The sequence below is a fragment of the Fimicolochytrium jonesii genome (assembly GCF_025526975.1).
Source record: "Fimicolochytrium jonesii strain JEL569 chromosome Unknown EV422scaffold_4, whole genome shotgun sequence".
Lineage (NCBI taxonomy): Eukaryota > Fungi > Chytridiomycota > Chytridiomycetes > Spizellomycetales > Powellomycetaceae > Fimicolochytrium > Fimicolochytrium jonesii.
The window spans coordinates 1,489,183-1,515,072 of record NW_026515671.1 but is presented as its reverse complement, the minus strand read 5'-3'; the positions used below and the strand labels follow the sequence as shown (position 1 = coordinate 1,515,072).

The following is a 25,890-nucleotide window of genomic DNA, read 5'->3' as shown; positions in this document are numbered from 1 at the left end:
GATAGTTGATAGTGAGACTTTTGGGTTAATAGTTTTGAGTTTACGAAATGTACATGTGTATGAAGTTTTGAAAGGCGGTGCATCAATCACGTGCAAAATCAGGGAAAACGGCAGGCATCATAGTGATTGCGGAAATGATGTTGGGTTCGCATGCTGCGGTCTGTACACCCAACCCGACTCGTGTTGTGAGGCAGGTGTGGCCCAACTTTCTGCACCGTCTTTCTGTGCTCCAAGCTGCTGCTGCTGCTCCGTTTCCCTCCCCGGCACCGCATTCAACCTCTTGAAATATTCCACCGTTTCCTCAATGCCCTGCTTCACCGAAAACCTCGGTTCCCATCCCAACCACTCCTTGGCGCGTGAAATATCCGGCCGTCTCCGCTGCGGGTCATCCACCGTACTCGGCAGCCTAACGACCTCCACACCGGGGTTGACCGTATTCCGTATAATATCCGCGAAATCCGCAATGGTGTACTCATCCGGGTTTCCCAAGTTGACCGGCTCACTCGCCTCCTCGCAATTCATGAGCATGATCAGTCCGTCGACGAGGTCGTGCACGTACTGGAACGATCGGGTCTGGTCGCCGTCGCCGTAGACGGTGAGGTTCTGGCCGCGAAGGGCTTGGAGGATGAAGTTGGAGACGACGCGGCCGTCGTTTTCGTTCATGCGCGGGCCGAAGGTGTTGAAGATGCGGGCGACGCGGACCGAGAGCTGTTCTTGGTGGACGTAGGCGTAGGCGAGGGATTCGGCGACCCGTTTGCCTTCGTCGTAGCAGGCGCGGGGGCCGATGGGGTTCACGTTGCCCCAATACGTCTCTTTCTGGGGATGCTCCATTGGGTCCCCGTATACCTCCGAGGTGGATGTGAGGAGAAATCTTGCTTTATTGCGCTTGGCGAGTCCCAGCATGTTCATGGTTCCCATGATACTGGTTTTGAGGGTTTTGATGGGATTGTACTGGTAGTGCGGTGGCGATGCAGGGCACGCTAGATGGTATATTTGGTCGACCTCGATCATAAACCGATCTGTCACGTCATGCCGAACCAGCTCGAAATTGGGGTGCCCAAACCAATGCTGTATGTTCCTTTTCCGTCCCGTGTAGAAGTTGTCCAGGACAGTGACCTCATGACCCATCAGCATCAACCGGTCAACCAAATGCGATCCAACAAAGCCAGCGCCACCAGTGACGAGAATACGCTTCTTATCCGGTTGAGCGAGATTCCGCACTGGTGGGTAATCGCGTGCCGTGCTGTAGGTGATGGTCTCTAACGCGTTCTGATCGCCCGACGCGTCGTATTGAAGGTAGAGGTTGCGCAACGTCTCGAGAGGCATCGACGTGCCATAGCTGACACTTCCTACTGTATCGACGTGACCTTTCAGGGTCCGGTCATGTCCGAGCGTGCTGGATGTTGCATGGGTCGTCCGCTTCGAGTTTGGACTTGTCTGGGAAAGGGAAATTCGATCGTCAACCATCAATCACCCACAAACAATGCCCTGCTCGCTCCGCTCGCGACAAGGATGTTGGGCTACACTACATGAATGAGGAGAGTATTGCGCCTGTGGTGCAATGAGGTGCTCGCCGAGAGGCTCGCTAAGAAGTGTGGGAGGAAGTATTGCGCCTTTGGCGCAGTGTGGCTGGCTCCGCTCGGTCCCCCATGCCTCGCCTGCGCCAAATATCCCTGCGCCTCGCTGTTTGCTCGTCGCAGTACAACGCACTCGCTCCCTCCCTGCGCTCGCGTCCGGTGACACCCCCGCTTAGCTGCCGCAGAACAACGCAAAATCGCTCGCTTCGCTGGCGTACGCGCACCTTGTTACTAGTAGCAACCTTGTCATCAGAGAGCCCATGTTTTCCGGTCAAGTGCCTCTGCAAGCCTTTCGTCCCCGACTGCCTCCCCAAATATTTGTAAGAGTTCCCACATATTCCGTGTTCTGTTTGGACCTGGCAGATAACCTGATCTTCCGTTCGGACGAAGTATTTCCAGACCCAGCTGACGCGTGCGCCGAGACTGTTGCTGCTTGTTCCGCGAGGGCGAGTTGCAGTCTGTTGCAAGTAGTCTGGTAGATGAGCGGCTGCTTCTTCGTCGCCGTCCATGTTGGGGTGGTTGGGGTGTGGTGGGAAACTGGGCTGCGAAGTGACATGCATGACCCGCAGCAAACCCGCCGACCCGCCCCGCGCTCGTCCGAGTCGCGTGCGATTCTGACTCCTAACCCTAACCCCTTCCCTCCCAAGAGAATGCGCACCGACGGGATACCTATCTATTTCCCTTAATGCCTTGAAGAGAGATTAAGGGCGGTCGAGGCGGTCGGAGGTGGGGGTAGACGGCTGTGGCCAAATTTTAGTAGATCCTGCGGGGAGGCGTAGTCGAGTTCCATTGTTGCAAGTATCTAATGGGGAGTAGGGGGTGCTGGAAATTTGCTTGAGTCCCGTGATGCGACAGCCTACATGTACTGTACAGAGGCTTGTGTCTAGCAGTGCAGCAATCTCGCAGAATGAAATCGAAAATCTGTCTACAAAAGTTTCAATGTCTTCGAAAAATGCATACCCCCTGGAGAATATAGAATGGAAGTCTCCCAGCTTACGCTAGCGTCCGAGGACCGAAAAGCTTTGCGGAACGTTTCAAGCATAACCTTAAACTGCCCACTTCCCTGCACCTGAACCATGGATAGGAAACGAACGGACCCTCGGCTTCCGGCTCCATGATGGGCTCTCTTTGGAATAAGGTTGCGTATGTTATGAATGCCGTCAACAGTGTGTCAAGTTTAATAGATCCTTTCGGACATCTCATCGATTGCCAAATAGTGCGCGATAAGGGCAATGGATGACAGGTGCGGAGTATGGCTGGTGCGACGGTGAAGTCACGCGCCGCAATTGGGACGACGGACCCCGCATCCCTCATCTCCTCATCAATCAGTCAGCCATCCCCTTCCTCGCAACTTTGATAAGAACGGGCGTCGATTTCTTTAACCTTCGCTGAACGTTCCTCCGTCGTCCTTATCTCTGTTGGCTCAGCTCAGGGCGGCAAGCTGAAAGTGAAAGGCGAGTGGGTGGCACAAGGGCCCCGACTCCGAGGCCCTCGCACCAAGAAGCCATATCACTGTCCCATCGCCACATGCAGATTGATTAGGAACGCAGTTTGCAAGGGACGCCCTGTTTGATTAGGCGTTTCTATTCATGGGAACCCTGTACGCCGCCCTTCTTGTCTTATCTGGCGCGCGTATCCCGTGAACCCTCACTCGCCCACACAGCCAGCTCGCCCGCTACAAAAGCTCAACACCCCCAAACACAGTCCGTCGCAATTTCCTCAACCACTCAGCAGAGAAGCATCGCCGAACGCTTGAACCTACTGTGCAAACCCGCAACACATACCCAAAGAAACACTCTCTGTCAATACCCAAAACCACAGTGAAAGTCATGGCACCCACCACCCAAATCCTCGCTGCCGCCGCAGGCGTCACCAGTCTCGCAGCCGCGTACGTCGCCACCCGCACCAACGCCTCCACCGAGAACAAGCGGGAGCCCGGCACCGTGGGATTCCTAGCACCATCGCTGAACCAGCCGCAGGAGTCCTCCAACCCATTTGGCCTTCACAACGTCAGCATGCGTCGTCGCGTTGCGGCTCCAGCATCTCTTCGTGGGGACAACAACAACAGGTAAATTCGCGCCACCCTCCTATCGACTTCTTGTTTCCACATAGATATTGACCCCTTTCTCACCTCCACAGGCAAACCGCAGAAATGATGGTCCACCTATCCTTCGCCTAAAAGTCCTCTGAACGATGTAACTCCTGCAAAACCTGTACCTTCAATTCATTGCCATCCCGTTATCACCTCGCGCCAAGCCCTTCACGCGCAAAGGTTGCATATCCCTCTTCTTCAAGAACCTCATTACCGAAGTGCTCTCACATCCCATGTACATAGTTTTTTTGATAGTTCGCTTAAAGCGTGGCATTTGTCGTTTTGTTTTTTGAAAACGTTTGTCCATACATACAGTACATCACATACCGAAATGAAAACAGCTGTCCGAAGTCCAAATGCGTTGTTGCTGTTTGTGAGATGAAGACAATTTGTGGGTGGCGACACACGTCACGCTCCAGAAAGCCTTTGTTGCTTGTTCACCGTTTCCACGGTTTTTTTTTTCGTTCGGAAGGGAGAGGCGGAGCACCGGAGGGGGCCATCGGGTATAAAAGCGCAAGCCCCTTGCCATGGAGCCCCCCGCAAGGCTCGCATCCCCGCTGGCACACCCACTTCTACACTTGCAACACTGCAGGCTCATCGTAGCAGTTGACACCATCTCCATCTTCGCGATCTCCCACCCGTAGACTGTTTTACGATGGCGTCCGGCTCCAAGCACCTCCTATTCCGCTCATCCGGCTGCGGTAGCATTTCCGTCGAAGTGCTACTCAAGATGCTCCAAGTGGAATACGATGTCGTAGACATCAACTACAAGGAATTGAAAGGCAACGTCGAAAACGAGTCCATCAAGCGTCTGGCTCAACACAACCCGCTGAAGCAAATACCGACCTTCATCACCAAAGAGGGCGCAGTCCTCACCGAATCCGCCGCCATCCTCCTCCACCTCACCGAAGCTCACCGCCGCGAGACCGAAAAGCTCGGGCTGAGGCCGTTCATCGACCAGGACCCCAAACGCGCCGCCGAGTTCACGAGGTGGATGTTCTTTGCCGCGACGAACATATATGCAGTCATGGTGATGAACGACACTCCCAAACGCTGGGTGGCCGACGACTCGAGCGAGGAGGCGGTGGATGCGTTTCAGACTAAAGTCGACGACCGCATGTACTTTGCGCTCCGGATCCTTAACGACGGTGTTCAGGGGCCGTACATCCTTGGCGACCGGTTGACGATTCTTGATGTGTATGTGGCGATGATCTGCTGCTGGATCAGAAACGGTAGCAAGGAGCGCTTTTCGGAGGAGCTTCCGAAATTGCTGGATGTCATCGCGAAGGTGGAGGAGAACCCGATTGTTAGGGAGGTTTGGCTCGAGAACGAGTTTGTTCCCATTAAGAACTGAGTATGTCGGACCTTCGTAGTCTTTCATCATTGTAGCGGTGCACAATTGTCTTCCTCTAGAGTATACAGTTCCCCTCTTACGGGTTGATGTCTTTCCGCGCTTGTCTTCCTTCAAGCATTGCAAATGTATATATACATCTTTATACCCGTATGTCATTCCTGAACTTTCGGAAACTTCTGTTGTTCGTCCAGACATCGCCTCCACTACATCGCACACGTTACTTTTGTACACTCATCGCTTAGAGGTGAGTAAAGGGCTCTCCCCAATGCGACCTCGCGGTGTATTCGAAGTTGTCGAGAAATGAGATAATTAGGTGCGGCGTGCCCTTCAATTTACATGCGAGTGTGTACAGAGGTTGGGGGTATCGTTCTTAATTTACTTCGTAAACAGGGAGAGACCAGTAGGTGCCCGCCTTCGCGAAGATCCAAAAGCAGGGGCAGCGCCAAGAGCTGGCGTGCCAAAAGCGTTGGGCTGTTGCAGCTGTTGCTGCTGTTGCTGCTGTTGTCCAAATGCTTGTGTTTGTGGCTGGTGTTGTTGGAATGGCTGAGATTGACCGAGCTGCGATTGCATATTTGACGGCCGGAGGGTGGTGGACGCAATCAGTTCCAGTGGCGTTGTATCAGCTACAGTGAGTTTCGGCATGAGTTGAATGTACGCATTCAAAAAATGATCACGAGAGGCACTCATACCATCATTTTGCGTGCCGTTTATCTTCTCAAATCGCCCAGCATCGTTGACTCCGAAGTACTTCTGTCTGTATTCGAGGTACAGCGCCTTTTGCCTACTTATCGCGTCATGAACGGCCGCTATTTTTGAAGCTACGGCAAGGAGACTATCGTCTTGATCCCGCATGATTTCCACGAGCACTACAGAGCGAACGATGCGAGTGAGCGGTTGCCCGGATGGAAACCGGTGTTGGAAGACAATTCTTACCAGCTGGAGAATATGTCTTTTCTTGAGACAGGGCTTTGATGCTCATTTCCAGCTCCTGCAATGATGGTCAGTATCGTCACATAAGCAAAGCGAAAGGTCAAAGACGAACCTGGATCGTATGTCTATATTGCTGCATTCGCTGCTCTAGGGTATCCGCAAAGTCCAAAAAGTAGCTCATGTACGCGTCGTGTTTTGGTGGTGCCGTAGAGTGATGAGATCCGCTTCTGTACCGCTCGATGAATCGCGACACCAAATCACTACTCCGCAGCTCCCGTCCGACCTGTTGTCTAAGTCGTTCGATGGCGAACTTATCCCGTTCTAGCATATTGTTGAGGCCGGCCACTTTCTGCTCGAGCGTCCATCTTCAGTCAGCAGCTCTCATCTTTTCCAACCATGTACTACTACGTACTTGGGACAGTTGCTTCACTTCTGCTGTTATTTCATTTACAAGATCGGAGGTTGTATTCACTGCTACAGACTCGGCTGTTCGTATCTGCTGTTGTATGAAGTTCCTATGCACGCTTTTCAATTATGGTACGCCGACGAGAGTGCAGGGCAAAGACCCACTTACTCGACTTCGTCCACCTGCTTCCTGATATCCTCCGGTATCTCAGAATATTTCGTTTTGAGTGTGACCGGGCCAGCTCTACAAGATTGGAGATCGATCAGCAATGTTCCGAAGCTTCTGAAGAAACTCGAACTTACGGTGTCTGTGGCCGAGGCTGAACAGCCGCCCCAAACGCAGGTTGTCCAGGGGTAGCTGTGGCTGCTGGTTTCGCGGCGCCGAACAGACCACCGCCTGCCGCTGGGTTTGGCGCTCCAAATAACGACGTCCCGCCGGGCGCTGAGGTGGTAGCGGCGGGTGCTCCAAACAGATTCGAAGTGGGAGCGGCGGATGCAGCTGCGGGGGCGCCAAATAGGGAGGGCGCAGGGGCAGCGGAACTAGCGGTTGGAGCGCCAAAAAGGGAGGGAGTTGGGGCAGCGGCGTTGGCTGGGGTTGCGCCGAATAGGGAGGGAGCCGCCGGTTTTGAACCCGCGGGTGAGCCAAAAAGTGGCGTGGTCCCCGGCGCAGATGAGCCGACTGGTGTGCCGAACAGATTAGCATTCGGAGCTGCTCCTGCGGGCGCCCCGAACAGACTCCCGCCGCCCGGAGCTGCCGCTGCAGGTGCGCCGAAGGAAAACCCTCCTGGTTTTGCTCTGGAATGAAGCTATGATCAGCCCGCTGAATGAGACTAGAAGGGTAATAGGCCAAGCGACTCACGCTCCGAACATAGTGAGACGTAGCTATAATGGCAAGGGCCGACCGACTTGAATGCGAAGAACACCGGCTAAAGCCTTCAAAGCTTCTGTATCAGAGACGGTGATCTTCGATCTCCAAAGAGTCCGGCCAGGCGTGGCTGAACTCCCAGTAATTCGGTGTCGCAGCCGTCGTGAGCAGCAGAGGATAGACTGTTGAGCGCTAAACCACTTCCTCCGTATGCCTGTCGAACCGGATGGCGTGGGACCTGCGGATGACCGTCGAGTGAACTGGCAGGTCGCCCAAACTGTGTTTTCGCAGGGGCTGGCAGACGTTGGAAATGACCATGTCCGATCGCCTGGCGTTAGGGTTCAGTTCAGGGTTCAGTTAGGGTTAGCTATGTCTACGCGCGCTCGGAGGACAGTCGTCGTTCGCCGTTTCAATTCCGTTTGACATTGCCCGTTGCCACTGCTATTCCAGCCCACTATACTCTCCACCGACAGCCTCAAGCCTTGGCGCAGTACAATATGGTAGGTATTGGGAGCGAACGGTTCGATCTTGGTTTGGATGTGGTAAGTCTTGAATTGCAGCTAACAAAAGGACTCTGCAGTCCGCCCTGTTCAACTTCCCTTCCTTGCTATTCGTGATACTACTCATCATATGCACGTGCACATATATACGGGGACAGTTCCCATCAATACTGGATCGGAATAAGACAGGTGTGCTAGGATTATTCTGGAAGGCGGCGAGGATCGGTATGTAGTTTTCATGTGGGGAGCATGGATCTATTCATTTCCCCCTCTGACCGCCATACTCTTGCAGGGGAACGATTGAGCCCATACGTTTCGCTGTGTTGCGTATTAATGGCCATCAGATTGATCATCTTTTCGTGAAGGGTTGATCGGGTTTGGAGACCTTTTTGGAGTAGCACTTACAGAGTGCGGTCTCCTACCGTCGGAGGACGTTTGGTATAACTCAGAGCCATGGAGGTTGAAAGATGATATGGTCCCGCCAGGCTAAGTTTGGTATGTTAGACCAAGGTCAAGTTCAGCTTTCGCTGAGGATACCCGCCTTTTTGTCCTTCTCCATTAATTCGGAGGCTCCTGGGATGGCGTGCCGTCGACAGTCTTCCCCATCCAGAGAGACCTCAGGACAGGTTCGCTGCGTCAGACTTTATTCAAATCCCCCGACGGACACGTAGTGCTTCAGAATATCTTATTTAGCTCTAGATCCTACCCAATACATGTACACAAAAAAAACATATATAATATTACAAGGGCCTCACCGCTACCGGTGCCGAGAGCTGTTGATGCCTCCTCCACGCCACTTCTCACTTCAAACCCTTCAGGAACTCATTCATATCCAGATCATCGTACTGGGCTTGATCAGCCAAGTCGCCCAGACCTGCCAGGACATCTTTCGCGCTTGCTTTCTGTCCTGCTGGGCCTTCGATTTTCTTCTTGCCTTTCGTATTCTCGTCGGCCGAAGAAAGAGAGAACAGGTCGAGGATCTGCTCGGTGTCCATGGACTTCAAACCGGCGTTCTCCTGGTTAATGACGGAGGAGGCGATGTTGAGCTTGAACTTTTGCAAGCTACAAGAAGAAATGATGCGGCGAAGGTTAGTAAGGATCCGGCTGCGTTTGAATTTGAAGTGCCATGACATACCCCATAATCTTCTCCTCTAATGTTCCCTTCGTAATCAACCGGTAAACATTCACGACGCGCTTCTGCCCGATTCGATGCGCTCGATCCATAGCCTGGAGGTCCTTCATCGGATTCCAATCATGCTCCACAAAGATGACGGTGTCAGCTCCGGTCAGGGTGAGCCCGAGTCCTCCGACATGCGTTGTCAAGAGCAACACATCGATGGACGCGTCTTCATTGAACTTGCGCACAAGAGAATGACGGGTCGAAGAATCGGTCTGTCCATCCATACGAAGGTACGACACGTTGGGCATGTGCTTCTTGAGGAGGTCGTTCTCAATCATGTCCAGCATCGACCGAACTTGAACGAAGATGAGGGCCCTGTGTGGAGCTGCGACAGGGGTCAGAGCAGCGCTGGCACTGGAAGTTGCAGTTGACGGTGCATCTGCCCCGATGCCACAATCCTGTAGTAGTTGCCTGAACAAAAAATAAGAAATGAGGCGTCAGATATATATATCTCCAAAATCGTGTCGTGTCGAATCCTCTCAGCTTACCCCAATGCCTGTATCTTCGGTGCGTGTTGAAGATCCCTTATGCTGCTTTTCGTGGCGGCCAGGTGTGCTTGAACCTTTCCATACTGCGGATGACTCTCGTTCACAACCAAGGCCGGGTGGTTCACTAGTTTTCGAAGGTACTGCAAAGCTTGGAACACATGGCCAGTCTTCTTTTCCTTCTTCACATTCGGCTCCGAACCGTCGTCGTGCAGAATTGCCTCCGCGCCTTCCTTGGCTTGACTTTTTGCAAAATCCTCATACAGGGTCTTCTGCAAGTCGCTAAGCTCGCAGTAGTAGTCCTGAATGATCTTCGGTGGCAGATCATGCAAGACATCCTCTTTCATGCGTCGCAGAAGGAACGGCAGAACTTGTTTATGGAGCGCCTCCATCGCCAATGCGCCTTGCTCTTGTTCACGAGATGAACTCCTAGCGTCCCGAGACGCCTGAATGGGCTTGCCAAATCGCTCATTGAAGTGGCGTTCTGTGCCGAGGAAGCCCGGCATAAGGAAATCAAACAAGGACCACAGCTCCAAGACATTATTCTGAATGGGGGTGCCAGAAAGAATGACTCGGTGCATCGCCTGAACGCTTTTGGCCGCCTGCGTGATCTTCGTCTTGGGATTTTTGATGATGTGCCCTTCATCGAGGATGCAGTAGTTGAAATGCACAAGTTTCAGCTCGGCGATGTCGTTCCGGAGAATGTCGTAAGACATGATCACCACGTCGTAGGTGTGCAACCGGCGCCGTAAGTCTGCTCTGTCCATAGCAGTGCCTGTATAGATGACAGGTCTCATGAAATCTGCGAAAGTGAGAATTTCATGGTACCAATGACCCGTCAAGGTCGGTGGGCATACGATCAGAGATGGCGAGTGAGCGGAATCAGGTGATCCGGTTTGCTTGAATCGCTCAACACGAGTATGGTGATCCGAGGCGAGAATACATATAGACTGAAGCGTCTTTCCGAGACCCATATCTATTACGAATCAGTGTCAGCAGCTGCAAGATGGATGAGACAAGTTACTCCAAAGACACGTTCGAGCCTACCGTCACAAAGAATCCCGTGCAATCCATAGCGATTCAGGAACGCCAACCAACTGACTCCCTCCTTCTGATATGATCTCAGTTCCGCCTTGATGGGGACATTCAGGTTCATCTCCTCAACCTTCTCAGTCCCGACCAGCTGCCCGATGAACTTCCGCTCTTCGATCTTATGCTTGATCATCTCCTCGTTGAACCCTTCCGGGTCCGGAACACCACTCTCGAGAGGCACCAGCTTGACAAGCTGGGCAAAGACGTTCGTGGACACGAACCGAACTTCTTCGTCGGGATCCGACATCCGGGCAAGCACAGGAATGATCAGGAAGATAATGTAGGGCAGAATGCCGTGGTCCATGCTGCGAACAATCTGATCCACACATTCCGCGGCGCCTTGACGAAAGTGCGCATTGTTAGCGTCACCTAGCAGGGGAATCACTTGCTCAACAACTACGTGCATAGCGGGAACAGTGAGATTCTTGCAGAGTGAAGCCATGCAGCGAGCAGCCAAATGGCGCACCAGGGCACGATTGGATCGGAGACACATCGCTACACCAGTCAACAGCGGAATGAGCTTCGGGTGCAAATCCTGGTGGAGATGCACAGCAAGCCTTTCAAGGAGGTATAACGACTGCACAGTGCTCATCGCGAAATCCTGGTCATCAGCTAATCTTTGGAGGGAACAGGAGGCCGGTGCCGGGGTCGAAAAAGGCAGCAAGTCATCGGACACTATTGCCCACAGCCGCGGCAACATATCGAAGACTCTGGTCCCAAACAGATCGCACATCCCCTTGAACGCGGCGTCCGCCCCGCGCGACTCCACTTTTCTCTTCATGGTCGGTGTTTCCGAGGCGGCCGATGCTGCGTCCGCACCGCTTATGACGTCGGTAACAGAGGTGTCCAGCGCTGGATTAATACTTTTCCGCGCGCCCCTTCCGGCCCCTTTTTTCGTCGAAGCTGGTGCTGCCCCTTTTTTACCCTCATCTGTCGACGTATTTACCTCCAACAGAGTGAGAATGCCGTCCGTTTGCAACCTCACTTCGTCGCCATCAGGGATGTAAGGGTCATTGCACAACGACGTCTTCAGGTTCTTCAACACCTTATCGGTCACCGCCGGCGGTTTGTTCAGCCGAATAGCCAAGTGTATGTACCGAGCCACTTTATGAGCCGTGCGGACTTGAATGTCCTTGTTAACCTCCTCCTTGACACTCGACATCAAGGCTCGGATAACAGGATTGGCTTTAGCTGGTAACCGTCCAAAGCAGACTACGGCAGCGGACATGCTGGATGTAACTTGAATGTCGAGTCTCCTCATTGTCTCCTTAAATGACTCTATTACCGACGCTACTCGCTTGGTCCGATCTTCAATGCTGATTCGAGTCTTCGCTGGGCATTTCGTAGGTGTGAGATGCGGCACAAGCTGGTTAACCACATATTCTGCGATTTGAACGGTGAAGGTATCTCCGAGAGGTGTTGTTGGGCGCTGTCCTTGATGTGAAGGCAGCTCAGGTAGTGGGGGCGGAGGGGCGGTAGGCCCGGAGTCTCCGATGAGGTTGAGGAGTGCGTGACATTCTGAACGGACTTTCTGAAGTGGCGCAACCAGCTCGGTGTACAAAAGCGCTGTTCCCGCATCTGCTTGCGTCAACGAAGTCACCATACTCTCCCACAAGGTGTTTGCCACAGCTAGACTGTCCGCAAAGGACGGCGCCGCCGCGTTTCCGCCGTCAACCTGCATCGCATGCTGCTCCTCCCAATACACTGACCATTCATCCAGCATGACATTGCAGAAAACTCGATGACCAGCCCATGAACTGTTCAAATACGCCGTTATCAGTTCCTTGATGCGAGCTTCAGTATCAGAAGTTGCCGACCCGAGAAGCGTATATATCAAAATGCCGATGGCTGATGCACCCGCTAATCTGCCCCTGATGACGTCGGTGCGAGATACTACGGTCAAATCCTGCAAAGCCATTGCTTTATCGTGAGGAGACACGTTGAATCCATCTATGTGAACCGGCCGGTTTCGTTTATTGCCATCCGTGATGTGCGTCGCAACAGGAGAATAAAGAAACCGAAGGTCTAGCGGAGAGCCCACCGGCGTCATAACCAAGCTGAACCATGCGGACAGAACGGGAAGAACAATCTTTGCCAAATCCTGCGCGGAGGGCTCCATCAGCCTCATGAGTTGCTTCCAGAGCTGGAGTGTGTCCTGCACGATGTCTTCGCGCTCCTCGATGACGAAGTTCTGGAAGACCGAACGCAACAGTTCCACTGTTATCCAGCTCACATCGGCTGCCCGATGGCTAATCTTAACAAAGGTGCTGACTGTACGGAGAACGGCTTGCCGTACGCCCACGATCGCATGTCGAAAGAAAGGATACAAACGGGGAATCAGAGAGCTCAGGGATGTTCGGGCATCGCGTCGCATGTTCTCCATGACATCGGGGTTCATCATGAGCTGTGACAAGAGATCCATAACCGAACCGGTGGCCGAGGTTAAATCGTCCAACTCTTCGAGGCAGTTCCACAACGTCTTGACGATGGAGTCGAAGATGACTTCGACCGGGAGGATAGCGATTAATGCATCGCATATTGGAAGCAGCGCAGATGAGGACACCGCCCGAACATCATCGTCATGATCCTGGAGAGCCTCAATCAGAGCTTTGAACGCCGGTGTACGCCCAGCCTTGCCATCGGATCGCAATATGTTCTCCAAAAGATCCGTTCTGACAGCCATCCAGTACTTGAGCCCGACCAATGCGCCATGCCTCACTTGCCATCCCTTTTCTCGACCGCCTCCAACGCCCATTTCCTGTGAACTCTCTTTGCTGACTTCGAAGAGCTTCAGCAGGCCTTCGTTCACAAGGCGCATGCACAAAGATGGATCACTCCATTGCATCACAACCCCCAACGTTTGAGCTGCTGTCTCGCGGACTGGGGCGACTGCTTGATCACTCCCATAGTCGCCGAAGCGATCCAGCGCCAGCACGCAAAGCAGCCGAATTGAGACATCCTCCAGCCAAGCTCGATGCCGCGATGCGTTGATGTCTTTCGGTTGACCAAGAACTTTCCCAGACCCTGCGCCGTGAGGTTTGAGAACGGCTCGCAAACCTACAGCCGCACCGTGACGAATTTCCCACTTCGGAGAGAACAAATCTAGACACAGCTGCTCGCAGAAGCCTTCAAACGGCCATTCATCCCCCGACTCCTGAATTCCATACTTGTATACCGAGCCCGCCTTTTTCTGCACAACGACTTGTGAGTCGTTTGGCGGTTCCTCGATGGTGGGGGAAAGCCGAAGAGAACCTTCCGTGATGGCAAACGGCTCATCGTTTTCGGTTTTGATCGACAGCGGTACCGCTACTCTCTCGCTAGGACCAGCGCCAGTTGTTGAAATGGAGCTTCGGTGTTTGGTCGCTGATACCTCGACGATCTGCACTTTGGCTGGTTTGTCTTTTCCCATCCTCATCTTGCGCTTCATGCTTGCTCTCTGACGAGCGCTCAGTCCAGCCATACTCGGATCGTCCTCAGTCACACTCATTTGTCGGGACTTCAGAAGCTGCTGAGCAGATTGCTTCGCAACAGGGTTCTGAAGTGATGTCTTCGAGGCAACCACATCGTCATCATCCAATAGATCTTTCAAATGATCACTTCCGAGTCCAAGACGATTCTTCAATTCCTTCTTCTGCAATGCTATTCGCTCTTTGGGATCCAGACCGCCAAAGTCGACGTCGAACTCCTTTCCTGCGCTAGAGAGCAGGGGTGCCCCGTTGTTCACGACGTTCCCGATGTCGAAGGTGTCGAAGGTCAACATCCAGTCGTCCGCACTATCCTCAGCATGACTGGTAGCGCCCACCTCGCCTGGAACCGGCACGGGCGGTTCCCAGCGGGGGACATTCCCTGCGATTGCTTCGATGGCATTCCCTGCAGCTATACGCGTTGCCCACTCTGAACTTCGAAGGTGTACAATGACTCGGCCCAAAAGGTTGTAGAGCTGATCGGGTTGTTGTTTCTGGATCTCCCCTATCTGTTGGGCAGCTGTTGTACGGACGATAGCCGTCGAGCCGGTATCTAGCAAGGAGACCAGTCGTTCAAGCCTATCATGGAGACGTACAGTCAAGTGTTCAGACGATCGCTGCGAGGAATGGTTGCAAGCTGCAGCTGTAATACCTGGTGGCCATTGCCTGATAGGGGCAGGCTCATTCAAAACCGGCTTGAAGGACCGCTGATCTGTGAGAACTTTTACGCAGTAGGGATTCCGTCAAAAATAAAGTTTCTGGGCAAGTTCAGGGGAAAGTTCTCGCCTCTCGCGTTCCCGTCGACCCAACGCGCATTGGCAAATTTCGATTTCAAGGCCCGTCTGTCACGGCATCTTGGAGAAGCCTTGCAAGATGGTCTTCACGACACCAGCGCCGTTCGTCCTGCTGTTGATGCTTTCATCCGCCTACGGTTGCACTGTTCCATGGCCTGCTACTATCAACGTCACATGGGATTATCAGATCGGCGGCTACAAAAATCGGGACGTGGATGTTTATATGCTGGATGGCTTTCTGACCCAGTCAACCCTCATCTCCACTCTGCATGATCAAGGCAAACGGGTATCCTGCTATTTCTCTAGTCAGTACGAGAGCTTTCGGCCTGACGCGGGCAGTTTCCCATCGTCCCTCCTCGGGCATAATCTCGACTCGTGGCCGGGCGAAAGATGGGTGGATATTCGACAGAAGACGGCATTGGAGCCCATTTACAGAAGTCGCCTAACGCGAGCGGTGGATCTGAAGTGCGACGGGGTGGAATGTATGTGCTACCGCCCTGGGACATTGAGCCCGTGGCCGGAAATCATTGGCTAAATCCATTGTTTGCGCTCATCAGGGGATAACATCGATGGTTACATGGACGACAAGAGCGGGTTTCCGGTGACAGTTACCGACGGAGTCAGTTTCATACAGTCCTTGATCACTCTGACGCATGGATATAACATCTCCTTCGGTAAGAATAAAGGTGGTGATTGCTGCTGCCGGTAAGATGGCGTCAACATTGATGTCCCTCCACAGGACTGAAGAACGTGCCGAACCTTGTCGCTCAGTTTGTACAAGCCGCTGATTACTCCATCAACGAAGGTATCAAGCCTTCCTTCGATCAAGCTCCAAAAACCTTACCATGAGACTAATGCGCAAAACCCCAAAAGATTGCGCAAAATACAACGAATGTGGGTCCTACACACCCTTCATCACAGCGGGCAAACCTGCGTTCTCCGTTGAGTACACCGACAACACACAACGGAGCACAAACGCCAAATGCCAAGCGATGGTCAACGCACAGATGACAAGTCCCATCATCCGCGACCGAGGCGTCAAAGCCGACGGTTCCTTTTTGGCCTGCACGAATGCCGCAGGCGTGTGTTCGCCCCCAGCAGGGCCGGGAATGAGCACGGGGCCGACGGGAGGTGGTGATGCGTCCAGCGGTGACACTTTATCGACGCGAGGCAGTCCGTGGCTGGCCGTTAGCTTCTTTCTGTTGATTGTATACGGGATGGCGTAGGACGGTTCTGTGGGAGTGCTATCTATCAGGACAAATGACAAGGGCCTTTCCATTTCCTTTGTCTTCAAGGGTGGAGTCCTGACAGGATGGCCAGCTTGACGGCGGACGCAAAGGGGAATCAGAAGGGAAATGATGCCTCTCGGCTCTCGGCTCTCGGTTCGCGGTATTGATGTCGATAACTTCACGCCGAGCGTTGGCAAGCTATTATTGAGACGGAATCGAGGGACTTCTTCACCTCCCCCACGGCAAGCTGGCACTATGGGCGGCCTTCGCTTGTCGAAGAAGGCACATATCGGCCATGTTACAGCCCTCCAGTTCGTCTCGTCGACCGTCCTGCTCGCAGGTCAAGGGCCTTTCCTGAAAGTATTCGATACTGCCTTGGGACGGAACATCGCCGTCTTTGAAGTTTTCCAGAATGCAAGACTTCACGGCATATGGCTGGCAGGTGTGTGCAACAAGTGGCCCTCGACCATATTCTATAGCTGACGGGTGTACTCTGCAGACGGACAGACGACGGGGAAGGCAAAGACCGCTCGAATTGCATTATGTGGTGGGAAGATATTGAAATTCGGCGTACTCCAGTTCTCATATGACGGCGAGTAAGTCAAGATCACCACCCGAGGGTAATTCAGAAGCACGCAAAGACAAAGGGCTTAGGGTTGCCTGCTTCTTAGTATGCTCGTGTCGTGTTCTCTGGAAGTGGAACAAGAACTTGCCAATCTAAAAGACTGGGTCAAAGATGTTTTCTGGCTATCATCAGAGGTTGGTGAGCTAGGGATGCCAAACTAGGATGGAGAACATGTGCTGACTTCGTTGGCGACCAGCAGGACAGCTCGGCGGCGACGGAGGTAGCACTGGCATTCGCCCATAACTTTGTGCAAGTCTGGAATCTGACGCAAAATCGGACAGTGTTCGAAGTGCAGTGCGAAGAACACTGCATTCTGTAAGGAGATCTCGCTGGGTTGGAGTGTTCGCACGTCCCCGGCATTGACTGGTCGCCCCTTCAGGTATTCGGCCCGCTTTTACCGGACAAGGACTGGAAAGACATACCTTGCCTCTGGGACTGTTTTCAATCAAGTCTTACTTTGGGATATCGACGCTCGTAACGCCAATGGCGAGGGACGTGTACTGAAGAGCTTGGTTGGACACGAGGTAGATGAGTACATGCGTTGTATGCTCAGAAACGCTATAGGATTGTGTCAGCAACTTCAACGCGGTTAGGGATTATAGGGAGTTATCTTCAACATACGCTTTAGCGCAGACGGTGAGAAGCTCGCGACTGCTTCGGATGATCGAACTGTGCGAGTTTGGGACACGGACTTGGACAGCAAGTGCGTACTGACTCTATCAGTCTATTCACTATTGGAATTCCCAAGACTGAACTCCTCTCGCACAGATCGCAGCACGTGTGCCTGTTCGGGCACGCTCATAGGGTTTGGGACTGCAAGGTCGTAGGTCGCTATATTGTGAGCATTGCCGAAGACTCGACATGCCGGGTGTGGGACTGGATGAAAGCCGAATGCATCGCTTGCTGGGAAGGTCACAACGGGAAGAACGTATGGTCGGTAGATATTGATCCGGCAAACAACGTGATCGCGACGGGCGGCGGCGATTCCGGAATCCGCTTGTGGAGTTTGACTGCTCTGGAAAGGAACAAGATAGACTCGGAATCTCAGATGAAATGCGTGTCGGTGCTATCCGGTGATGCAAACCCCAAGTCTCCAATAGAAGTGGTGAAGACCTTTGCGCTGCTGACATTCGAGCACGCATTATCGACCACGGACACGGGGCAGTTTTGGATTCACGATCTTCAGTCGGATAAATCGCCGGACCTTCTGTTTGTTGATCCTGAGTTTGCACGCTACACCGTCATCGCTTCATCTGATTGCGGGAGCCTGGTTGTCGCAGGCGCTTTCGATGGGCAACTGATCGCGATTAGTCCTTTGAAAGCATTTCCGTCTTGCAAATGGGCGTCCCACACCGGAAAGGTCAATTCCGTGCATATATTCCCATCCGGGGAGGATGGAAAATGGTACCTCCTCAGTTTCGCCGAGAAGACAGAGGAGCTGTTCATCTTCGTATTGAAGCTGTCGGACGAAGATGGATCCTGCCTCGTCTCGATGGTTGCGATTGTGACGTTGCCGGATCATTTTTGGCCAATGGGTATTGCATTTTCAGCAAAAGCGAAGGTTCTGATTCTTGGGTCGCGGCTTGGTGCAATAGCTATGTACGACACTCAACCAGTGGCACAAAACAACGTCGCGTCCGACCCCACCGTCCTTGATCCCGTATACGTTCAGCGACGTGTACATGGAAAGGATTCCGTGAGTTCGATCACAATCGACGACAGGGCCTCGGAGAGACGGGATAATGAGCTTATATTTGGAACCGTGGGGCGTGATGGCATGTTCTGCCGCTTCGCTGTGAACAGGACAAAACCCGAATGGGCAGTAGAAAATCTGCACCGGACGAGAATAACCAAAGGATGGCTCGAAAAGCTATACTTTGTGGATGAGATGGCGATCCTGGTCGGCTTTTACAACAAACGTCTGTTCATCTACAACGAAACCAAGAGATACGAGATGTTTTCTGTGGACTGCGGGGGTGGCCACCGACGCTGGGATCTGAAGCTCGAAGATGGGCTACTACAGCGTGCCACATTCGGATTCGTTCGACTGGGGCGAATACAGCTTGTGATCCGTGACCAAGCTGGGGTTGCGGATTTTCGAGACCCGAAACTGCAGGACCATCATTCGGGAATGGAGACTAGGGTTATCCGATTCGTGCCCGGACAGACGGCAAATGACAGCCGTCGATCACTGATATTGACGTCCGGGGAAGACGCCGTGCTACGATTTAGCGAGTTCGACCCATTACGGCGGGATCAGACCATGAAGAGCGTGCTGAATGTCCGAAAGCATATGTCGGTTGTGCGAGGCATCGCTTTTTCCACAGGGCAGACGACCTTGATGTTTACGGCTGGTGCTCGGGAGGAGATGCGATGCTGGCAAGTTGAGACTGACAGTGGGAATCACACCAAATGCATTGAACGAGGGGTTGCCCCTAGCGTGAGCGACATCAACGATATGCGGATTATGGACATAGGAACGACGTCATTGAAGCAATTGGGGCCGACATACACCTTGCTTCATCTGATTGTTGCGGCTTACTCGGACGCAATGGTGCGACTGTGGCTATATGACGAGGCACATTCGAATTTCCATTGCATAGCCGTATCGAAAGCGCACAAGCGCTGCGTGACCAGAGCCAGGATCGTCATTCTTGCGAGAGGAGCGGAAGCTTCGGCCATTGCCGCGACCGGTTGCACGGGTGGCCTTCTTTCTGTTTGGGATTGCACTTCAATCATTGCAGAAGCATGGGAGGGGATACAAAAGGGGACTTGGAAGGGACCTGCGGAACTTGTGAGCATCGTGCATTGTTCTCGGATTCATCAATCCGGCATTAACGCAATGGATGTGAGATGCTCCGTAGGTCAGACATGATTTCTGCCTTCATCTTTCGATATTGCATTGTAACTGAATGGCATCATTGCAGGCGATACATCCGATTTCACAGTCGTCACAGGCGGGGACGATAACTCCATAACAGCCACAAGGTTGACGTTCAATCCTCCGGATCCTTCCGCAAGAAGCCTATCCGTATCTCGGGTCGTCCAGGGAAGCATCATTGCACCTCATTCTTCCGGCGTAACAGGTGAGGCGCAGATATCCCTTTGCCCACTGCCTCTGCTTTGAGCTCACACATGCAACATCCAGGCATCAAGCTACTTTCTGATGACTGTCTGATGTCGACCTCCGTTGATCAAAGATTGAACACATTCCGATTCAGTGCGAATGATACATCTCAAATTGAATTTGCATTGCTGTCAAGTCAGCACATTGATGTCTCGGACATATCAGATATGGACGCTACCGTCAATGGGTAAGCTATGATGCGTGCCATGAAAATTTTCGTAGAAGGTAGTCGACTGACGGTTGCTCATTCATCATAGTAACCGCCTCGAGGTTGCCGTTTCCGGGTTCGGGTTGCAAGTACTTGACCAAGAAGCATCAGAGTTTGCATGAAAAAATACCTCTGCCGTACGCATGAGCATGGAACGCGAATTTCGCATTGCAGCAACCATAGCGGCGGTTCATACAGTTCATTAGAGGTTGTTTCGCGATAGAGGATTGTAGGACAGAAGCATGTTAAGAATCGGGATAGATACACCGGAACGCAGTTTCCATGTTGCCGAACTTGTAGGAAGCGTCCTGCCTGCCAATGGATTTTGCTAGAAAGATTTAGCCCCCTTGGAAGAGGGCTCCCGGAAACGGAACTTTGAGAAAATGCCGGAATTTGCGCCAACTCAGACGCGTCAAAGTGACAGTTTGACAGTTTTTCGAGCGCCTTCTGGCAGTTTCCTCGTATTCCCGTCACTTGTATACGTGCCGGGGGAAGTCCACCTCCCGTTTACCGTTGCATCAGAGGGGGAAAGTTCTCCAATTTTCGCTAGGCCGAAATGGATAGAACAGTTTGACCGAAAATGACGCCCCGTTGGGAAGGTGGCCATGGAAATGTGGAGAGGACTCAGCGACGTAGCTAGATGTGACGTCTGAAGAGCAACGGCGAACCGTAGGCCAACGGCTATAAAAGCCGGGGCCACCCAACGTCCTCTCCCTCCCACCAATTCAGCACTCCAGACCAAAAACGCAAATCTCAAAGCTCTCAAAACAGCTTCCCAACGCTCTTAGCCACACCCACACTCAACTCGCCAAACCAAACCACAAACATGGGCGACCTCGACCGCACCCTCAACCGCGTCCTCAACGACTTCTTCGGCGACTTCCCCGTCTACGTCGCAAACGCTCCCGGAGCTCCAGCCGGCCGCCACCGCGGAGGTCGCGGCGGCGGTCGCGGCACCGGCAAGAGGACTGAAGCTGGGCCTACCGTGGAATGGGTCCCGCATGTCGATGTCCTTGATGCGGGGGACAGCTACATGATCTGTGCTGATCTTCCGGGGGTTACAAAGGAGAATGTTAAGATTGATCTCACTGAAGGTATGTGTTCTCAGCTTGGTGTCGGAGGTGGGAAAGATATCCGGCTTTACTGACGACGTCTTCCCTCTCCCTCTTCATCCAGACTCTACGATGACAATCAGCGGCGAGCGCCCCCAACCCGAGACGTACGAGAAAGCCCAGCCGCTCTCGTGGCTCGAGATGAACTACGGCAAGTTCGAGCGCCACGTACCCCTCCCCATGGGCAAATTCGACTCCAACAAGGTCGAGGCCAAGATGGAGAACGGTGTGCTTCACATCAAGATCGGGAAGGCTGAGCAGGCCCAACCCAAGTCGATTCAGATTGCTTGAGCCAATGTAGGAAAGCGCTCTCTCTGTATCTGTTTGTATATACCATCCTCAGTCGGTCGACCCCGAGTAGGCATACCCTTAATCAGCTAGTCTTCCAATTTTGCATCATGTCGAGAGCCTTTTTCTGTTTCTTGAATGAGAGATTTATCATACTCGCCTACATACATTTGGAACTGATGGCAATGATCAGCGTGTTCGTTGCGGTATGTCGTACCAAACTTTCACCTTTCAAGCCAAAAATTACACATGCAACTGCACAGCTGGGCGCGCTGAGAGTATATTACCGGACGCTTGCCAACGCCAACGTGAGCAAAAGTGAGCGCCAACGCCAGGGTTGCGACCTCGCACTGTGGCAAGATGCAATTGCGAACATCGATTTCTACTTCACAACGGCATCACGCGCCCTAATAACCCAGAGTACGCTATCCTGCGGGACTGCGTAGCATACAAAGCAATGCTTCTGGAAGCCCTGATGCTTTTATCCAGCAACAAACGTATGCGATGATGTGGTGCAGGAATTACGGCGTGACGCAATGGTGAAATCGGTCGGAAAGGCCCGAATGCGTGCACCGGAGACCAAGGTGTGGCGTCGGGGCTCAGGGCAACATCTTTGTCTCCTCATCCCTCACCCACCCGTTGCCTCTCCCGCCGTCCGCTGCCCCGGCTAAGTTAGAGAATGAGTAGGTTGACCGGGGGCGCGGCCCGGCGGGAAGGGGCCGAGGTGAACTTATACTCGTCGGTAAAGATTACTCGGCGTCGAGCTCGAACGCCTCCGAATACAATTTGATGGCATGAACGTACTGCATGGTTGACATTGCCCTGTTGCCAGCGGCCTTCAGGTCCTCAGCGTTCGCCTTGGATGCCTCCGCAGTGGACAACCCTGCAGTCGAAGCACCAGCAGTTGCCTGAGAAGAAGCCTGGTGTTCGAGGCTATTGATGGCTTCAGTGGGGCTACATGCTCGTGTCGGAGAGCGCACCCACGCGATGACGAGACGCGGAGAGATAGGGCGACGCCTGACTCATCACTTTCTGGCTGTGGATTTGAAGATTATCAGCGCGCTGAGCGGTCTTCGAAATCCGCTGCATAACAAAGAGTCCGTCCTTCCGAGACATCCCCCCCCCCCCCCCCCCCTCCTCCAACGAGCTCAGACCGTTTCTGTCCGCCGCACTGCGCTTACCTCGCCTGCCTTACGCTCGTTCAACGCAGGGTCCAGCTTTTCGTCGCACTCCATAGACGCACCTACGACTTCGGAGAACCGCCGACCGGAACAGCGCACAGCATCACGGAGCCCGCCGCCATACCCGGTCACTCGAGGAGCTCCTACTTCGAAGCGTTGAAGCTCTAACCTTTCGGGCTATCCCGACACCTGTATACTTGGCTGAACCAAAGTCGAGTCAGAATGCGGTACCGATCTACCAGGGGAAAGTCCTCCGGCCTGACGTTCGAGGAAGCTGTTTTTGAGGGTCTCGCCGTCGACGGAGGCCTATACATTCCGCATTCCATACCACAAATCCCGGTTGAAGAGATCCTGGGGTGGTCGCCTCTCACGTTCTCTGAGATTGCTGTCAAAATCTTCCGAAATTTCATTGGCGACGATGAGATTCCGGATGCCGATTTGACGGACATTGTTGCTCGTTCCTTTGCCACTTTCTCTACGCCAGAGGTCACGCCGCTCAAAAAGTTGCCAACCCTCGGAGCCGACAACCTCTACATACTCGAACTCTTCCACGGCCCGACATTCGCTTTCAAGGATATCGCGCTGCAGTTTTTGGGAAACCTGTTTGAGTACTTTCTGGAGAGGCGGAACAAGCAAGGGAAGAGCGGATCTCGCGCAGCCATCACGGTGCTGGGTGCGACCAGTGGGGATACAGGAGGAGCTGCCATCTACGGTCTGCGTGGCAAGAAGAACGTCGATGTCTTTATCTTGCATCCGAAGGGTCGCATCTCGCCCGTACAAGAACAGCAGATGACGAGCGTGCTGGATGAAAATGTGCACAACATCGCTCTGGAAGGCACATTTGACGATTGCCAGGACACCGTGAAAGCGGCTTTCTCGGATGAACCTTTCCGCCGCCGCTTCCAGCTTGCCGCCGTCAACTCTATCAACTGGGCACGCATTCTCGCTCAGACGTCATACTACTTCTACTCCTACCTGACATTGCTGAAACAGGTTGGTGCGGGAAGTGCGTCAGCCGGATCCCTCCCGACAATCCAGTACAGCGTTCCCACCGGCAACTTTGGAGACGTCCTGGCCGGATACTACGCTGTCAGGATGGGACTTCCCATCGCCCAGCTCATCGTCGCTACCAACGAAAACGACATCTTGCACCGATTCTTCCAATCGGGCAAGTACGAGAAGCGACACACCGCCAACGGCCACGAAGAGGTCAAACAGACCTTGTCGCCCGCAATGGATATCCTCGTCAGCTCAAACTTCGAGCGTCTCATCTGGTACCTTGCGAAAGGCGACGGGCGCAGCGGACAGGCGAGTGCGAACGAGGAGGAGGAAGAGAAGAAGGCGCAGAAGTCGAGCGAAACAGTGACGCGATGGGTGACGGATCTGAAGGAGAAGGGCGGGTTCGAAGTGCCTAGCGACCTGCTGGCTCGCGCGAGGGAGCTGTTCACCTCCTTCTGCACATCCGACGAACTCACGTCGGACGCTATCCACCGCTACTACCATCACCAGTACGCGAAAGGCGCAACCACCGACCCCGGAACGTCGCCCTACGTTCTGGACCCGCACACCGCCGTCGGTGTCGTGGCAGCCGAACACTTTGCCGCATCTGCCACCTACACCGCCTGTCTCTCGACCGCCAGTCCCGGAAAGTTCCCCGAAGCCATCCTCGCCGCCATCAACGAGCGGCCGCTGCCGGAGACGTCCAAGCAGAACGGGTTTAAGCCCGTGACATATGCGGACATTGCGCCGGCGGGACTCGTGGCTTTGCAGGGGTTGCCGACGAGGTGTTTGGATATCCCGACGGAGGGTGGGAATAAGGCTGTTGCGCTGAAGAGAGTCAGGCAGGCGATTGATAACATCTGTGGAGGGAAGTTCCCTGCCTAAGCATAGGGTCCCGCTTAGAGTATCGTCCTGTGACAATGCACATTATGTACTTCAATAGAGATTTATTGCTAGTAGCAAAGATGCCAGAGAGCTTTCAACCAACATCTCTTCCTGAATCTCATCGCTTTCCCTTCCCATCCATATCTCGTAAAATCACATCAAAAAATGTCCGTGCAGGGCAATAACCTCCGAAGACGAACAAGCTCCAAAAGAAGCATTCGACATCTTCAAGCGAAAGTATCCCGACATCTCCCGTAGAAGAACGCCAGGACCACTCCCGCCGGCCCGCTCCAGTGTTGTGGTCTACTCTTCGCCTGGTTTGACACTCGAGAAACCAACGTGGGGTTATGGACTGGTTGGATGAGTAACATGCCAGGCGGATTTTCATAAAGGGGGGGACGATTTCGGGAGCAGTGATACTGTGGAAAGGGGTGAAGCCGATGGGCTGGACGATGTGAATCGTCATTTCTTTCCAGAGTACAAAGTGCTTCGAGGGATGAGATTCGGTGGGTAGTCGTTGATCTGGGGATAGATTTTGCGAGGACGGCCTGACGATTTCGCAAGAGAAGATCGAGTTGAGAACACGCAAGAGCGAGAAAAATGGGCGTGCACCCTGCATCACGTGACCGGTCGGAGTTGGTTTGGTTTGTCTGTTCGTCGCCGTCATGTCAGCCTGAGCCTGTCAAAAGCGTTCTCTCTCGTCGCTCTGGCATAGGGGGACAGCCGATAACATTCATCTATACGAAAGATACAGGTAAATGTCACAAGTAATAGTCTCCCTCTCTTCTGATGTTATGCGGCCCGTCGCACCGATCTACTGGAATACAGAAGGAGCTGAAGACAAATATTGGGAGGACATAGAGTGTGTTATTACTCCCGCTGACATGAAAGCGCTCCCAGCGCTCATCCCTCCCTTAACGACATCAGTAGCTCTCTAATTCTTTGGTTTCCCGGGAAAGGATGTCGGACACTTGGAGCAATGCGGGGTTGCCGAGATTCCTGAGTGATAAAAAACCGAGGATGTGATTTGCGAGGTTCTGGCCCATTCCAGCTGCCTGCGGGCAAGTAGTACTTACTTGTCCTCATAAGCCCTGTCGAAGCCAAGGCTATGAAAGGGTTAAATCCCCACGAATGCCTCTGGGTCTTGTCCAAGAAATTGTTGTTTCCATAACAAATCTCCTCCCTTCTGTCCTCATTAACACCATCTCTATTTCCTCCTTTTGCCTTCTCCCCACAACAACGCTGATCTCCGATAAATCCATCGCAAATACTCTACCGGTTTGTCATGAGTGACTCGAAGGACGGTGATGCTCACACCATTTCCAAGAGACGATAAGAAAAGCGCCCATGTTGCTAGTATCCCTTTCTCCCTGGCTCCCACTCGGGGGAGCAAACAGGCGTCCCACACTAATGTCGCCTATTTAACCACTTCGCGTTTCTGTTGAGAGAGATGTCGGATGTTCGCGCGAAACCGGTGCCGCACGGCTGGCTGGCGGTA

At 53.3% G+C, this 25,890-nt stretch overlaps 11 protein-coding genes across 11 annotated transcripts; 7 read left to right on the top strand and 4 right to left on the bottom strand.

Annotated features, from left to right (window-relative positions):
* Positions 1–21: 21 nt before the first annotated feature.
* On the bottom strand, positions 22–2,310 carry EV422DRAFT_520299 (uncharacterized protein). Its single transcript, XM_053069672.1, has 2 exons — positions 1,802–2,310; positions 22–1,437 (listed from the first exon to the last, which is right to left on the bottom strand). Exons 1-2 carry the CDS (start codon positions 2,135–2,137, stop codon positions 118–120), a joined length of 1,656 nt encoding a protein of 551 aa, XP_052928384.1. The 5' UTR covers positions 2,138–2,310; the 3' UTR covers positions 22–117.
* Positions 2,311–3,406: 1,096 nt separating this feature from the next.
* Positions 3,407–3,756, top strand: EV422DRAFT_565185 (uncharacterized protein; the record flags this gene model as incomplete). Its single annotated transcript, XM_053072282.1, has 2 exons — positions 3,407–3,645; positions 3,717–3,756. 2 exons carry the CDS (start codon positions 3,407–3,409, stop codon positions 3,754–3,756), a joined length of 279 nt encoding a protein of 92 aa, XP_052928383.1.
* Positions 3,757–4,324: 568 nt separating this feature from the next.
* Positions 4,325–5,023, top strand: EV422DRAFT_504480 (uncharacterized protein; the record flags this gene model as incomplete). The annotated part of the gene is made up of 1 exon (XM_053068432.1): positions 4,325–5,023. One exon carries the CDS (start codon positions 4,325–4,327, stop codon positions 5,021–5,023), a length of 699 nt encoding a protein of 232 aa, XP_052928382.1.
* A 285-nt stretch (positions 5,024–5,308) lies between these two features.
* Positions 5,309–7,330, bottom strand: EV422DRAFT_322479 (uncharacterized protein). Its single transcript, XM_053066288.1, has 8 exons — positions 7,218–7,330; positions 6,662–7,153; positions 6,528–6,602; positions 6,366–6,468; positions 6,066–6,302; positions 5,957–6,011; positions 5,713–5,889; positions 5,309–5,646 (listed from the first exon to the last, which is right to left on the bottom strand). Exons 1-8 carry the CDS (start codon positions 7,226–7,228, stop codon positions 5,399–5,401), a joined length of 1,398 nt encoding a protein of 465 aa, XP_052928381.1. The 5' UTR covers positions 7,229–7,330; the 3' UTR covers positions 5,309–5,398.
* Positions 7,331–7,437: 107 nt separating this feature from the next.
* Positions 7,438–8,463, top strand: EV422DRAFT_520295 (uncharacterized protein). The gene is made up of 5 exons (XM_053069671.1): positions 7,438–7,490; positions 7,562–7,723; positions 7,804–7,948; positions 8,016–8,161; positions 8,228–8,463. The coding sequence occupies exons 2-4, from the start codon at positions 7,721–7,723 to the stop codon at positions 8,084–8,086; spliced, it is 219 nt and encodes a 72-aa protein (XP_052928380.1). The 5' UTR covers positions 7,438–7,490; positions 7,562–7,720; the 3' UTR covers positions 8,087–8,161; positions 8,228–8,463.
* Positions 8,464–14,700, bottom strand: EV422DRAFT_520287 (SNF2 family N-terminal domain-containing protein). The gene is made up of 5 exons (XM_053069670.1): positions 14,597–14,700; positions 10,436–14,523; positions 9,392–10,364; positions 8,859–9,314; positions 8,464–8,785 (listed from the first exon to the last, which is right to left on the bottom strand). Exons 1-5 carry the CDS (start codon positions 14,605–14,607, stop codon positions 8,524–8,526), a joined length of 5,790 nt encoding a protein of 1,929 aa, XP_052928379.1. The 5' UTR covers positions 14,608–14,700; the 3' UTR covers positions 8,464–8,523.
* EV422DRAFT_322545 (putative endo alpha-1,4 polygalactosaminidase precursor) lies at positions 14,699–16,238 on the top strand. Its single transcript, XM_053066289.1, has 4 exons — positions 14,699–15,220; positions 15,296–15,412; positions 15,478–15,543; positions 15,612–16,238. Exons 1-4 carry the CDS (start codon positions 14,818–14,820, stop codon positions 15,962–15,964), a joined length of 939 nt encoding a protein of 312 aa, XP_052928378.1. The 5' UTR covers positions 14,699–14,817; the 3' UTR covers positions 15,965–16,238.
* EV422DRAFT_565180 (WD40-repeat-containing domain protein) lies at positions 16,223–20,049 on the top strand (the record flags this gene model as incomplete). Its single annotated transcript, XM_053072281.1, has 10 exons — positions 16,223–16,409; positions 16,467–16,563; positions 16,639–16,726; positions 16,792–16,907; positions 16,972–17,116; positions 17,195–17,295; positions 17,361–19,456; positions 19,520–19,678; positions 19,741–19,906; positions 19,977–20,049. The coding sequence occupies 10 exons, from the start codon at positions 16,223–16,225 to the stop codon at positions 20,047–20,049; spliced, it is 3,228 nt and encodes a 1,075-aa protein (XP_052928377.1).
* A 291-nt stretch (positions 20,050–20,340) lies between these two features.
* On the top strand, positions 20,341–21,476 carry EV422DRAFT_618150 (HSP20-like chaperone). Its single transcript, XM_053074028.1, has 2 exons — positions 20,341–21,021; positions 21,104–21,476. The coding sequence occupies exons 1-2, from the start codon at positions 20,754–20,756 to the stop codon at positions 21,328–21,330; spliced, it is 495 nt and encodes a 164-aa protein (XP_052928376.1). The 5' UTR covers positions 20,341–20,753; the 3' UTR covers positions 21,331–21,476.
* Positions 21,477–22,076: 600 nt separating this feature from the next.
* Positions 22,077–22,562, bottom strand: EV422DRAFT_565178 (uncharacterized protein; the record flags this gene model as incomplete). The annotated part of the gene is made up of 3 exons (XM_053072280.1): positions 22,077–22,235; positions 22,312–22,410; positions 22,509–22,562. The coding sequence occupies 3 exons, from the start codon at positions 22,560–22,562 to the stop codon at positions 22,077–22,079; spliced, it is 312 nt and encodes a 103-aa protein (XP_052928375.1).
* Positions 22,460–24,486, top strand: EV422DRAFT_520274 (tryptophan synthase beta subunit-like PLP-dependent enzyme). The gene has a single exon (XM_053069668.1). The coding sequence runs from the start codon at positions 22,731–22,733 to the stop codon at positions 24,390–24,392; it is 1,662 nt and encodes a 553-aa protein (XP_052928374.1). The 5' UTR covers positions 22,460–22,730; the 3' UTR covers positions 24,393–24,486.
* Positions 24,487–25,890: the final 1,404 nt, after the last annotated feature.

Excerpts from the sequence above, each read along its gene's own strand:
- EV422DRAFT_520299 (XM_053069672.1), bottom strand. The coding sequence starts at position 2,137 with ATGCATGTCACTTCGCAGCCCAGTTTCCCACCACACCCCAACCACCCC. Across the intron at positions 1,438-1,801 it reads AGGTTGCTACTAGTAACAAG|ACAAGTCCAAACTCGAAGCG; the intron begins GTGCGCGTACGC and ends TCCCTTTCCCAG.
- EV422DRAFT_322479 (XM_053066288.1), bottom strand. Across the intron at positions 6,603-6,661 it reads CAGCCTCGGCCACAGACACC|AGCTGGCCCGGTCACACTCA; the intron begins GTAAGTTCGAGT and ends CCAATCTTGTAG. Across the intron at positions 6,012-6,065 it reads AATATAGACATACGATCCAG|GAGCTGGAAATGAGCATCAA; the intron begins GTTCGTCTTTGA and ends CCATCATTGCAG.
- EV422DRAFT_520295 (XM_053069671.1), top strand. Across the intron at positions 7,949-8,015 it reads CTGGAAGGCGGCGAGGATCG|GGGAACGATTGAGCCCATAC; the intron begins GTATGTAGTTTT and ends ATACTCTTGCAG.
- EV422DRAFT_520287 (XM_053069670.1), bottom strand. Across the intron at positions 10,365-10,435 it reads GCACGGGATTCTTTGTGACG|ATATGGGTCTCGGAAAGACG; the intron begins GTAGGCTCGAAC and ends GATTCGTAATAG. Across the intron at positions 8,786-8,858 it reads TTAGAGGAGAAGATTATGGG|CTTGCAAAAGTTCAAGCTCA; the intron begins GTATGTCATGGC and ends TTCTTCTTGTAG.
- EV422DRAFT_322545 (XM_053066289.1), top strand. The coding sequence starts at position 14,818 with ATGGTCTTCACGACACCAGCGCCGTTCGTCCTGCTGTTGATGCTTTCA. Across the intron at positions 15,413-15,477 it reads TGGATATAACATCTCCTTCG|GACTGAAGAACGTGCCGAAC; the intron begins GTAAGAATAAAG and ends GTCCCTCCACAG. Across the intron at positions 15,544-15,611 it reads TGATTACTCCATCAACGAAG|ATTGCGCAAAATACAACGAA; the intron begins GTATCAAGCCTT and ends AAACCCCAAAAG.
- EV422DRAFT_618150 (XM_053074028.1), top strand. The coding sequence starts at position 20,754 with ATGGGCGACCTCGACCGCACCCTCAACCGCGTCCTCAACGACTTCTTC. Across the intron at positions 21,022-21,103 it reads TAAGATTGATCTCACTGAAG|ACTCTACGATGACAATCAGC; the intron begins GTATGTGTTCTC and ends CTCTTCATCCAG.
- EV422DRAFT_520274 (XM_053069668.1), top strand. The coding sequence starts at position 22,731 with ATGCGGTACCGATCTACCAGGGGAAAGTCCTCCGGCCTGACGTTCGAG.